At 39.9% G+C, this 14,913-nt stretch overlaps 1 protein-coding gene across 1 annotated transcript in view; it reads left to right on the forward strand.

Moving 5' to 3' along the window:
- Nucleotides 1–14,913, forward strand: part of LOC149302263 (solute carrier family 12 member 9-like) — a 111,379-nt gene that overhangs the window by 9,564 nt on the left and 86,902 nt on the right. The window contains exon 3 of the mRNA XM_089482619.1: nucleotides 11,710–11,847. Coding sequence (XP_089338745.1) covers nucleotides 11,710–11,847 — 138 coding nt within the window. The remainder of the gene's footprint in view (nucleotides 1–11,709; nucleotides 11,848–14,913) is intronic.

Raw genomic sequence — 14,913 nt, forward strand, 5'->3', positions numbered from 1 at the left:
AACTGGTCTTAACACCATAGCAACAAATGGATCTTGTTTGTTGGTCAACTCTCAGAATTCACTATCTATAAAAAACCCACAAATGATTAGTTAGATATTACTGTTAATGTTGAAGTAATGAAGAAAAAAAAGAAAGAAAGAATACAAATATGTACGATATAGTGAGTCAAAAAGTGAAGATTTGGTCAGTATTGGGTATTTTCCTTATAGGCCAAACTGGAGCATCTGCATAGCACAGGGCTACATAAATTGAGACTTTAGTTTCTGTTGGCAGTTATTTGCATTGCTCTGATTTTGCCTTTATTCATATAAAACATACATATGTACTGTATATATGATATTTAGGTCACAGTGATGGGGAGTTGTGATTGATAGAGAACCGGATGAATAAGTGCAATAAGTGAATACGTTTTGATCACCTGAGGTTTTTATATCTGAAGGATGTTCAAGATTATAACTTTAAACAGAATGGGAAGCAGATCCCAATAATCACTGTCAAAAGCACTCATGGGACTTATTTCTTTTTAAATTTTCAAATTTAACAGTTCCTAAAGAACATCGATGGGCCCAAAGTCTTGAGACATGAGTAAGTGTAAAACCTGTTTTTTTTTTTTAAGGTGACATTTAAACTAGTGGAATAGTGTGTTGCTGCAACGCTACAACCATTCTATAAGAACAATATACTTTGTGTTCCTTCTGTGAGCTTCCTAGATAACCTCTGCCTTTTCCTGGTTGTTGGCACAGAACCAAAGTGACAGCAATAATCAATGTAAATGACCAAAAGGCGCTCACAATGTTAGTATATCAAGTACAAATATATGCATTAAGCAGCGGGGAGCAAAACTCGTCCTCAACAATAGCAGCAAAAAATATAATAATGCGATACAGATATGTTCATAATATACACGCAATACAAGATTTAAGAATATAAGTGAATATATAGTAAAGCAAGAACAAGGAAGGCAGGCACTGGCGAGATCCCCCAGTGTTTTGGTAGCCCCCCCCCACCTTTTTAAGACCTATTAATTACAGAAAAGTACTGAACTAAAAGGAACATGTGGACCACCAATTGCATGGTATTTAGATTCTGGGTGTCATCATTACTTTATAACATTTTAGTGACGTGCTTTTTTTTTTTGTTATCATGTGCTATGCCGTATATGCACTGCGAACTACTAGCTGCTATATATATAAGATAAGGGTGGGACTTTTTGATTCTGGAGGCATTAACAAGGTTCAGAAGCGTAGCATGAAAGAATTTCCCGAGAATAGGGAAGTGAAAGTGTAAGAGGTTATATCCGGAAGCTGATGTTTGGAAGGGATGGGGATGTGGTAAATTTGCAGAAATATTGAAATTAAGAGGGATAAAATGCTAGTCACAAGGAATCTTAGAGAAAACAGTGTTTTTGGTACCTGCCAGGGGTTTTTGGTCCCGGAGCAATTTTGCCATTTTTGGAGTATGTCTGTTCAGCGATTATTCCCCTTTCCTGCGAATAGTGTACCCATGTAAACTATATATATTGTTTTTTCAAGGAGAGAGAGGGCTTTCTCTTAATACCATAGTTAGATAATTAATTGAAAATTTAGGATGAGAAATTTAGTAAAAACTATCGAAATGTATGAAAAAACTAAATTTTTTATATATTTTCCCATCTGAATCCTCACAAAATTAGGTAAAGTGATGGAAAACTCCCTACAAATGTATCAATTCAGGTGTCCTGACTTCAGAAATACCTCATTTATATAGGATTTCCCAGCACTTAAGGGGAACATACTATAAGGTGTACATTATTTTTTTTATTAGGTATGAAAGGATTGCAACTCAATTGTAAACAAATAAACCAAAAATACCCACAAAAGTATATATTTCTGTAAAGCAGACAACCCAGACTTATCAGGGATATTTGAGCATTCTTCATGCAGCTATTTGGCCACCAATCAAAGTCAAAGGTGGTCGCAGAAATTATTTCCTGCACTTTTTTTCACCAACACTTCTGTGTTGCTTAGATTTTTTTGCACGGTACGTGTTACAGCAGAGAAACCGGGCCAAAATGGTTTAGCTGCATCTCTTGGTTATGGAAATACCTTTTTTTGTCTAGAGAGCCATATCCATCCCTTACATATAGTACACTATAGGTTAGTATTTTTCATACTTATGGCATTATGGGTTTGAGCGTTGTGAACAGGGGCAGGGGGTTATACCTTTTAGATGTTGTGCTAGGGCAATCGGATGTAAGGGTTTTTTCTTTTTTTTATTTATTATATTATTTTAGTGATTTTTTTGATTGTTAACCCCTTAAGGACCGGGCTCATTTTTCATTTTGTACCCTGTGGGACCGAGGCTGTTTTGACACTTTTGTGGTGCTTGTGTTCAGCTGTAATTTTCTCCTCACCCATTTAGTGTACCCACATAAGTTATATATTGTTTTTTTCAGGACAAGATGGGCTTTCTTCAGATACCATTATTTTGATCGTATCATCTTATTTACTATAAAAAAAAAAAAAATCTTTTACTCACCTAAAAAAGCAAGTAAAAAAACTAGCTAAATAGATTCTACTACTTGTCCTGAGTTTAGAAATACCCAATGTTTTTATGTTTTTTTGCTGTTTTTTGTAAGTTATAGGGCAATAAGTACAAGCAGCGTTTTATGATTTCCAAATCTTTTTTAACAAATCTGGTCAGTCTGCCTCCATCTCCTCTTTGGAACATCTTTGAAGCCGGTTAACTCAATTTAACCCATTCAAACCATATATTTTTGAAAACTAGACACCCCAGGGTATTCCAAATGCTGTATTTTAACCCTTTCCATGCACCAATTATAGAACTACACTTTGTCAAACTTTGTAATAGTAATTTTTTTTATTTTTTTTTCACACAAATTGTACTTTAGTTATAGATATACAGGTCCTGGTATATGCCACTGTCAAACAACACGCCAATGTGTGTTCAGGAACATCTCCTGAGTGCAGTGATACCCGACATGCATGGGTTTGTCGGGTTGTTTCAGATTTAAAATGCCACATTTGGGAAGTGCGCTTTTTTTCTCCATTTTGGTCAGTCTGTACCTATGCCCTATCTTTGAGCTTGGCCACTCCAATTTACCCCATCAGCCATTTTTTTTATATATTAGACACCCCTTGGGTATTTGAAGTGCTTTTATTTTAACTCTTTGTTGAGATTTTTGAGAAATTTTAGCACTTGCTCAAAATAATAAACTTTATTTTTTAATTTAATTTTATTTTTTTAATACTTTTTTTATATATTTTTTTACACATTTTGCTGGTACTGGATGGTTCATCTAGTGACATCACTGCATAATTATTTTTAAATGTTAGCACATTTTTTTTACATTTTTTTTTACATTTTTTATTTATTTTTATTTTTTTTGAATATTTTACCAATCACATAGTGATTAGAAAGCTGGGCTCCATTGACTTGCATGGTTGAATGCAGTACCTGTATTCAACCAGCAAGTGGAGCCAGTTCTCTAGAGGGTCTGGAGACCCTCTAGCGAACTTTTTCGTCTTTATTGTTTTATTTCCCGGGCCGCCGCCATCTTGCTTGATGGCGAAGATCACCGGCAGCGGCGGCTGTGACCGCTCTCCGGAGCGGTCACAGCCCACCCAGAGGTAAGTGTTTGGTGTCGCTGGATGCCTCCTGATCGAGGCATTCCAGCGACACCATTTAAGTTTAGGAGGCGATCGTTGATCGCCTCCTAAACGCTTTTAAAACGGGCGTCCGCCGCCATACAATGTATGGCGGCTGTTGACGCCCCGGGGAGGGGCCAGACATGGCCCCCGATGCCGATCTCGGCCTTGCTGAATGCCTCGACATCGAGGCATTGCAGCAAGGCCGTTTAAGCGAAGAAAGTGATCCTTGATCATTTTCTAAGCTTATTTAATTTTTTGACGGTTCAGGACCGTCAAAGGTCATTTAGTGACCTTCTTGTTATGACGGTCCTGAACCGGCAAAGGTCGCGAAGGGGTTAAAAAAAAATCACTAACACTTTTTTGTTTATTTTTTACTCTTTGTGAGAAGAGCGAGAAACATGGTTCCTCCCCACGATCCCCCTGCACCGATCACACTGTGATCTCAATGCAAGTCTCTGTAGACTTGCACTGGGGATTACACTGTTCGCAATCGGTGCATAGGAGGAGCAATCAGATATCCCAGCAAGGTCTAGATAGACCCTTCAGCGGATATCCTGCTCTCAGTGACCTTCCGGGTGATGTCAGCAGGGACGCGACCCGGAAGGGGATGCCCGATCGCCTGCAGGAAAGTCAGGATGTACCTGTGTGTCCTAAAGGGCTTTACTAGATGCATTTTTAAGATGTACAGGTATGTCTATAGAGGACTGAAGGGGTTAAACAACTATTTTCCTTTTACTTAGTATTATTACATACTACATTCTAATTATTTTAAAGTTGAGTGGATCGCTCAAATTTAAAATAATTAGAATGTAGTATGTAATAATACTAAGTAAAAGGAAAATAGTTGTTTAACCCCTTCAGTCCTCTATAGACATACCTGAGTGGATCACTCAGCCTTTCTGTGAAATGATGACTATGTGCCTGAGGATTACAAAATGTCACCGCCAAATACCCCCCATCTGTTAATCTAGATCCCAAAAAGTCCTGGAGAACAGTGATAGCTTTCACACACAATGGTATCCTTCCTGCGCTGGGGTGGGGCGATGGTGGAGGGGTAGACTTACAGGTCCCTGAGGATCTGATGGCCCATGCTTTCCCTCTTAACAAAAAAATGTTACTTGCGAGGGATTGAACACCAGCAAAGGACATCCTTGTTAGGAAGGGTGCTCAGCTAGCCTTGAAGGTTGTCTCCACATTTCCCCACCTCAGGTTCATAGATGCTCCCTCTGAGAGACCTGTGGGTTCTTTCGGTTCTTCTTGACTATGCCAGTAGGAGGAAGAAATACCTTGAGGAAAATAATTGAATCGGTATTAGGAAGGATGCTATTGTTTACCATTGAGCGGGATGGATGTCGTGGGTGCTCCCCCATTAGTCTGGTTTATGAATCTGCTAACCTACCCTAAAGATATATGTACTTGTTTGCTGTGTATGTGCATTATTAATCTCTTACATAAGACTTGCAAACATATACCTTTCTTGTGCATTTGTATGTACATCATGGAATTGATGACTGATTTGGCACACAGATGGGTAAAGCCATTTAATGGTTAGTGAAGGTTATGGACAAGTAGACCAAATCACTAAATTCTGTATATATATTTGGTGTACAAAAAATGACTTCTGTCTAGGGGCGCTTGAAAACACACGATCGCAAATCACTCGGATAAAACAAAAAATAGAAAAAAAGGGAAAATAGTGTGATACAGTAAAAAGCTCTGGAACTTTAGGACAAGACTTCAATGGTTGCACTTACAATATGCATAAATCTTTACCGCATATATCAAGCCACTCTTAGGTGTGTGTGTTGGTTCCTCAACCTCACGTACATGGAAGAAAATAAATATCCAATAGGGTAATATCCTTAAAACCAATATGTATGCAGTGCACTCACATTTAGATGGAAAATATCAAGCACATCTGGTTTGTTGTCCTGGAGTGGTGATGGTCTTTAGATGAAGTTCCTGGTATGGCTTTTCTGGACCCCAAGATTCCTCTGGGTTCCAAAAGGATCTTTCTTCAATGTTCCAATGTTGGTATTTATAAAGTGCAAATGCTTGTGTGAATCATATTTCAATTATAGTGTATTGTTAAAAAATGTAATAGATGGTGTATGTTCAACAATTCATGAGCTGGTTGTATGTGCCATAATCCAATATAAAAGATAAATAGATAAATAAATGATTTCATCCGGGACTCAGCCCTTACAGTACACTAATCGGAAACTACACTATATAAGTATTTTACAAAGTTGTCCGATAAAAGTTTAAAAGCAATAAAAAAATGTCCGAATATGGAGATAAGAAATGATAAAAATCAAGTAAAGTCCAAGGTCCAAGGAAAGCATTCTTTTCATTACATTTGATTCTTACCTTTTGACACTTGGTTTCACTCCTTTCACGTTATATATTTGGCGTGACTACCCCTTGCCTTCAAAAGAGCATCAGTTCTTCACTTGCACACCTTTTTTAAAGAGCTTGGCAGGTAGATTCTATAAAAAGCTAGTGCCTTAACCCCTTGATGACAATTGCCGATCCGGGCACGTCACGGAAAATCAAGTCGTTAACGACAATTGACGTGCCAGGACCGCCACGTCTTTAAACGGGTGCAGAAAGCGATCTACTTTCGCTTTCTGCACCCAAACGGCGTTGCTGTAATGCCTCGACCTCGAGGCATTCAGCAACGCCACGATCGGCACTAGGGGCCATCTCTGGCCCCTCCCCGGGGCGTCAACATCCGCCATACATTGTATGGCGGTGGACGCCCGTTTTAAAAGCGTTTAGGAGGCGATCAACGATCTTAAATGGTGTCGCTGGAATGCCTCGATCAGGAGGCATCCAGCGACACCAAACACTTACCTCTGGATGGACTGTGACCACAGCCCCCGCTGCCGGTGATCTTCACCATCAGCAAGATGGCGGCGGCCCGGGAAAAAAACCAATAAAGACGAAAAAGTTCACTAGATGGTCTCCAGACCCTCTAGAGAACTCTGGCTCCACTTGCAGGTTGAATACAGGTACTGCATTCAACCATGCAAGTCAATGGAGCCCAGCTTTGTAATCACAGTGTGATTAGTAAAAATAAATTAAAAAATAAAATAAATTTTATAATAATTAGAAAAAAATAGTAAAAAAAACAGTAAAATGTAAAAATAATTTCCCACTGATGTCACTATCAGGGGAACCTTCAAGTTGAAAAAAAAATGTTTAATTTTTTTTTAAAAAAAAGGCAAAAAAATAAAATATATATATAAAAAATATATTTTTGTGAGCAAGTCCTAAAATTAGCATATTAGCTTAAAACAATTCTTGCATGGAAAGAGTTAAAATACTGGCATATTAAATGCCCATGGGGTGTCTACTTTAAAAAAAATGTATGATTTGATGGGGTAAAATGAATTGGCTGGGTTCAACAATGTCCCAAATAACACGGGGGGAAGGATGGCCACACATCTAATTTCCAATTAGAAAAATGCACACGTACCAAATGTGGCCTTTTAGTTCCCCCATCAAATGACAAACCCATGCATGTGGGGTATCACTGTACTCAGGAGATGTTGCTGAACACATATTGGGGTGTCGTGTGACAGCGGCATAAACCAGGAGCTGTAAATTCATACATAAAGTAGGTGTGTGGGGGGGAAAATACACACAAAAAAATACTACTGCAAACTTTGAAAAAATTCTGGTGGTAAAATGTGTGCATGCAAAGAGTTAAAATACCAGCATTTAAAATACCCTGGGGTGTCTAGTTTTCAAAAATATATGGTTTTGTTGGGCACACTGAAATGGCCCGGCTCAAAGATGTACCAAATAGGGCATAGGCAGAGGATTCCCAAATGCCAAAGTTCAACGTTGAAAAATGCGCATGCCCCAAATGTGGCCCTTTTGCCCCCAAACAGCCAGGCAAAATCATTCATGTGAGGTATCGCTGTACTCAGGAGATGGTGCTGAACACATATTGTTTTATGATTGTGACATACAACTCAGCGGATGTGCCGGCACCGGAAGTTGTATACGCGTATTGCGTAGATGTCCCCCGCCGGCCCCGAAAGACACCCGGGAGTCTGCTCTGGTAAGTCTTGGGGGCAGAGGTAAAACGCATCGTGCGGACGGTCACCGGCTGCGGCGATGCGGGTAAACAACCTCCGCTGCCGGGACATCTGCACGATGTGCTTTAACAATCTCCCTTGCCGGCCCCCCCGTGGAAAGTGCTGGCAGGGGAGGCTGTCTGAGCGTATCGGAGAGTAGGATACAGGTCCCCTGCACCGCTGCGGGGGATCTGTATCCTAACCTCGCTGCCTACCCGGCGCCCGGGACTGCATGTCCCGGGCGTCAATCGCTAGACCCCGAATATAGGCCGCACCCCCACTTTAAAGACAAAGTGGGGGGAAAAAGTGCGGCCTATATTCGAGTCAATACGGTATATGCCAAAATTGGAAAAAGACAGAGTTTATAGACATCAATCAGGACGAAGCAACGGGATTCTGTCTGCCAAGCACATACCATGCTTCTGAATTTCATATGAGCAAAAATCTGCTGTTATGGATGGAATGTGTAATCCGGCATTATGAACCAGAATTTTTTCTGCTTGCCACAGTGTCGCTCCATTCCCATTAGCAGAGGTTAGCGATCTGAACCACTATCTCACATTATCCTTTGATGGAATGATTGCAATTTGTCCACAGACAATGCTGATAGAAGTTATGCCATAGAAAAGTAAACTGGCAGAGTAGTGAACAGTGTCTGGGCTTTTTATCATGCTAATAGAGTGTATTCACTTTCAATTCGGCTGCTCACAGCGAGATCAGGTACACCAGCTAAAATTGCAAAAAAATTATTAGAGTTGAAAGAAAGCAGTCACAAATGGCTTTTGAATTATAGTGTTAGCAAATCAGGCTATTAAATTCGGCTGAATTATCTATGTTCGCTGCATTTTGTTAAACCCTTTGTTATCAGATAGCTTCAGTGGATTGCAGAACGGTGCATTGCAATTGCTTTTGACCACCAAGGGGTTAAAGCAGGTTTACTTTTTGCATAAGCTAGATCCCCAATTTTGTTTCCACGTGCTCACCTGCTAGAAAGCCCCATATGAGCCAAGACAATAAGGCCCTTCATATCATATTCAGAGCTGAGCATTGTGCAGAGGATTTATTTTCTTGATGCTCATTTTCCATTCTGCCTTTTAAGACGCACCCCAGAGGGAACAGAATAAAGGAGACCCGCAGAGTTAAAACGGCACAGAGTTCCGCACAATGGAAGCGTGAGCAGGGATTTTCACCTCCTACTTTCAGAAGGAATTACTGCTCCCTGTAGCATTATCTGAGTGCAGACAACTTTTCAGTGGGTTATATGGGTCTTTAGTCAGGGTAATGCTGAAAAGACATCCAGTAAAGAACTATGACTAGGCAATGCCGACCTCTCCGGATAATGTCAGTTGATCCAGTTGCCATATTTTGTTTTCCAACATCAGATCTTTGCCTTGTATTATTTAACTAGCTCACGTGGTAACCTCTTTCAAGAAGGGCCCTCTTGGTGGTAAACCATTTGTGTTTTATAAATAGTAATGACCATACCTGGGAACTTCTGGTCTCCGGCTATCCGGAGACTTCCTTTACGGGACATGGCCAGGACTATCCAGCGGGCGGTCCCATGACATCGGGATGACAGCGGGAATGCCCCCCTGATGAGGGGGGCGTTCCCGCCGACATCAGTGGGAGTTCCCACTGACGCCGGGAGTGTTCCCGCCGACATCAGTGGGAGTTCCCACTGATGCCGGGGGCGTTCCCGCTGACGTGAGTGGGAGTTCCCACAGATGTCAGGGGCGGTCCCACTGATGTTGGGGGCGTTCCCACTTACGGCAGCGGGAAACACTTCCTTTTAAAGGGAAAATGGGCAAGGAGTGGGACGTGTCAAGACCCCGCTCCCGTGACCCGGAGGATTCAGGTCTTGAACCGGAGAAGTGGTGCTTCACCTGGCAATCTCCGGGTCAAACCCAGAGAGTTGCCAGGTATGGTAATGACACGACATAAGTTGTGGTGGGGTAAAGGTGATGGAAAACCCCTCCACTTAACACTAAGGAGGTAGCAGATGCATTATTAAACACTCATCTACATCCACCAGGCAAGCCAGAATACCTGTTTTTCCCAAAGAAATCTTGTAGTGCTACCACCATTGCAAAGGATTCTGGGTAGGTTTATGTTAATAAGGCCAACAATGATCACCTACAGATTGAAAGGTACATTTCCCTGAGCTTTTCTTCTGTGGCAGTGGTTGTGTGTGCATTTCATGGGCCCACAATGCACTCACACATCCAAGGGGCCATATTTGTAATTATCTGTATGCCATCTATGTTTTCATAGCTATTTTTAAGGTGGCAGGGGTGCTGTAACTGAAAAGCAATCCGTGAATTGTAACGCTGCTTAGTATATCTTCCACAATGTGTGTGTTGCATGGCATGTGGGCAAACATGGCCACTGTTAAGCTCAAAAGACTTAATGGCGTATATGTAGAACGATCTGTGACGCATACCATGAGTTGAAAATAAAGTAACATTTAGCTATTATTATTTACAGCGTAATGGGAATTTTCCACCAACACAGACATCAGTCATTTTTCCCCCTCCTGCTCCGTGTTTTTATTTTTTTCCAAAACAGCACCAGAAAATCCGAATTTCACAAGTAATCTTCAGAGATAAGTGAGTGTTCCTGAAAAAGGAGAGCCTGTTCCGCTCATTGCTCCCACCTACACGCCTTCATTACCATTTTATTTGTCCTTGAAAATGATGGGTAAAAGACCTTTGGAATGGAGCTGTACATTAGCCAGATATCATTTATTAATCAGCCCACAGTTGTTCTCTCCAATCATCTTGACCAATCTTGTTAATCCTATCTCTGTATGCAGTTCCATTGCATAGATATCTTCGCTTTTCATTTCTTCGGCTTAGCTAATTAATTTCCCCATTGTACATTTCTAGCTTTTTTTTCTCAAAGCAATTCCATTATGATAGCATTGATTCTAATTGTGCTCTAAGTTGTAGTATGTGATCCTGCAGATGTGGGGATATTTATATCTGTGTCTGAATTCACTGGTACTTGACTAAAACAATCTCCTGAAAGCAGCTGTGCGGATTTATAGTTTCAATATACTTTTTTCAATGAAGTACTTGCTTCATTAATATATGTGTATACTGTATATATATATATATATATATATATATATATATATATATATATATATATATAAACACACACATAAACCCCAAACACAGGGTAAGCTGGCATTGGTTCAAACACAATGCATGTGCCAGCTCTGTTGGGTCCCCAGGTACGCGATGGCACCTGTAGAACCAGGAGGCAAGTTGGATTGACTCAAGGTAAGGCGTATTGAGCCCCAGTTTGACTCGGCTTGTGCTGATCCATGATTGGCTTTCCTGTATATTTAATAAACCACATAATGTAAGGACAGAGTTGGTTGAAGAACTGATTAAATATGTCAAAATCTGGTATTTTTCATTTCAATAATTTTTAAAATTGTTGTTTAATTGGACATGATGGACAATTACAGGTTTGATGTCCATAAAGGGTAACTTTGCAGTGTATTCCAAAAGGCTTAAATTACCCCCGAGTTATGTAATTCAGTTTTTCTTACACACGTGAGTCTAAATTACTTGTGTGTGTTATGTATGATGAAAAGCTTTTACTCTATGTGAAAAAAAACATATGTTTGGGGAGTTTTTTAATCATGGTTCTTGAAATGCCATACATAGCGAGGACTTGTAAAGACGCAGGGGAAGCTGCAGATCAGTACATTCTTTATTTCCTGCACATTAAATATTAAAAGTTATTTACCACATAAATCAGATGCATTGACATCGCCTCATTAAATTCTCTTTAACCTTACAGGCAACCACAGCATAAGACAGGTCAGCAGTGTCTAGATCAGTAGAACCAGATTCGCTGGTTAGAAAGACGGAAATCAAATGCTTCTCTGGATAACAATTTCAGTTCCGTTTCAATTTAACTCATCCAAATACGCGTTTCCTTTAACTCAGTTTCTCAGATATGATCAGTCGGGCCTTGGGACCTGAATTTGGTGGCAGCATTGGCATCATGTTTTTCTTGGCTAACGTGTGTGGCAGTGCTCTGTACATCCTGGGTCTGGTGGAAGCCATTGTGGACATGTTTGGAATCTTATCATGTAAGAGTAATATCTAGCTTCATTTATATTAACCCCTTGGCTGCTAAGCCATTTCCCACCCTGGTGCTAAGCTGGTTATCGGCATTTTGGTGCATCTCGCGTTTATAAGTAAATTTCTTGGGAATAAACTATACAAACCATATATTGTTTTTTTCAGCACACCCAGCAGATTCCAAATATACCATTTTTATATGTGTATGTCTCATCAGGTTTGCAAAATATAGCCAAAAATGGGAAAAAAGTGTAATTTTTCACTTCCGACTCAATAAAAACTAGTTTGTAATTTTATTTTTCTAAACTCTAATATCAAAAGCTGTGCTGCTAAATATTTGTAGTAGGTAACCGGTCTAAAATAAACAGAAATTGAGAACAGTAGATTGTGTTTTTCTAATATTTTAATAATTTTTTAAATTTATTAGACTATCACAAAAGACATCTTTGCATTTAATGCATGGCTGGCGTCAATTAAACAGCTCTAGCTGCCTGGGATGTTAAAATATGCCAACAAAACTATATATTTTTAGAAACTACACCCCCAGCTGCAGCAAATGAGGTCTTATTTGTATTTGTATCACAAATCTGATGTGCACAACAAATAAATGAATATCACACTTATAAAAATAAAAAAAAAATTAAGTTAAAAGCACCAAGTTCATTTATGTCTTGCACACTTCAGTCTTGTGCTACGAATACATGCAGCCCCTCATTTGATGCGCCAAGGGGTGTAGTTTTTGCAAATATGTACTTTTTGTGCCATAATTTAACTTCTTACGTGAGCAGTAATGCCACGTCAAGGCTTCAACCCTAATTACTGACCATTCACACGCCTTTCATATCTCCATTCACTCGCAGAAGCACACACCATTCTTTCCATACATTCACTCACAGACGCACACACACCATGCTTTCCCCTTACAATCCCAAAGAAATGATGGTAAAGGGAGAAAAAAAAATCACTTTTACAGCAAAAATAAGTTTTGCAGTAAAAATGCAAGGAGCTCCAGGGATGAGATGGTTACTCACGTACCGCACGGGCTAAATGGCTGATTTTAATAATATTTGCAGTTCATCAGGATTTCAAAAATTGTCTCCCTCTACCATTGGCTACATTTAACCCCATGATCAAAGGGATCATGGGGTTAAAATTTGGTATCGGCCATTTTTAAAAAGGGAATGTGACTTTTCATAGCTATATGATTACTGTGGTAACATTGGCTACCACAGTGATTATTTAGCTAGAATACTTAAACTTTTTTTTTTTTAAAGTTAAACTAGTTTATGTTTAGATAATTTAATTTGGGGGTCTCTAGGCAATTTTGATCTTTATTTATCTGCATTTAGAGACCCCCAAATCATTTTTTTTACTTTTTTTGTACATTTTTAATTTTTTTACTTAATATTTTTTATTCTTTTTTCACAAGCATTATACCATTGGAAAGGCGATTACCTTTCCAATGGTATATGTTGGGGGTCTGTAGCTGCTTAGATGCCTGAGATACAGGCATCTAAGCAGCATGCCCCCATACCGCTTTAACTGACAATTGTCAGTTATTAATAAAGTTGCGCGGTGACGTCATCACGTCATTGCGCGTGCCGTCACCGGCCGGATCGGGTGGCCCCGGTGTTGCCCTTCAGTGTGAGGGGCAGATCGCCGGGGTAGGGGGTGATGGGGGTCCACAGACCTCCATAAAGGTAGGAGAGTGCTAGCGACGGCATGGTGCCGTCGTTAGCACCTGACTGGGACTGCTAGCGACGGCACCATGCCGTCGTTAGCAGTCAAGGGGTTAAAATCTTTGAAGGTTAAATACACACGCTGGGTATCTTTTAACGCTGTTAGAAGGACACAGCAAGAAATACCTATTAACCATTTGCATGTCAGAGGGATCAAATGTTACATTCGAATGGGTTGTAGCCACTGTCTCAGTGTAAGCAAAACAGAGAGATCTGGCAAATGGTGGCCACCTCAAAGAACGCCAGGGGATCCTTAAAAAGTGTTGCTGCTTCCAAATGCTCAATCACAAAGATCTCCCTTTTTTGAGGGATGAAATGTGACTGATAGAGCTTAGTATAATCTGAGGTATGTCTCTCACTCTGTCATTGAAAACTCCTATTCTTGGGCTCCCGATGATTCTCAATTTACATGAATAGAAAAGTCTCCCTGAAGTGAAATTTAAAAAGTTGGTACCACTGCTTGTGCTCATCAGTGATTCCTCTGCCTTGATGAAGACGCATGAGATAAACACACTCTCTGCCTCTCTTCCCCGGAGACACGAGTACTGAGTGCTCTGATCTGCTCTCGGAAATCACGCCTCACTGTCCCTTCTTAAAAATGTTGTTTACTATTAATTTTCCACTCATTTCACGCCAATCTCGAGAGGGCTTGCAATCATGAATACAGTGCGAAGATGAGCGAAGTGACAGTCTAAATTAGCGATTTTCAGGCAATTCTCTTTATTTTAACAATTTGTGTTCTGTATTCTTTTGCAGTTGAACGCATAATGGAATCCCCTTGGTCACATTTATTCATATACAATTATTATTTTTATTTTTTTTACCTTCAAGCATACATTTACAATACCTTTCATCTTATAGGTGGGGTGTATCTCTGTAAATGGCTTCAATGACTCCCAACTTGCAAGTGTTTTAATTAGGGATTGAGCATTTTTTTGCAGGTTGCCTGATCTTGAGTTGTGCTATTTTTGCTGGACCAGGGTTAGTGCAGTGAGGTTAACGTAATTCACTAAGTAAAAATAGTCCACTTGTTTCAAACAAGAATTATTAAAGCTTGATACTCAGCAATTTTTTTAGTGGACCACAAACATGTTGAGATTTATGAATACAGTACATAGGAATCAGAATACATGCTATAAGAAGCTATAAGAAGTTCAATAAAAAAATAAAATAAAGATGTAGCATGAATGGTAAACAGACCTTGGCGTAATTTAAGTGGATGAAAGGGTTTGGAAGAAAGTTATGGATAAAGGAATTAGAGAAAGATCTTCTCCTTGCCCTTCTTTACTCATGAGACCTCTTGAGTATAAGAATATGAGTTGTAAAGGTCTACAG

Source organism: Sceloporus occidentalis, unplaced genomic scaffold, assembly GCF_023333645.1.
Source record: "Sceloporus occidentalis isolate IW3139 unplaced genomic scaffold, rSceOcc1.0.p SCAF_19, whole genome shotgun sequence".
NCBI lineage: Eukaryota > Metazoa > Chordata > Lepidosauria > Squamata > Phrynosomatidae > Sceloporus > Sceloporus occidentalis.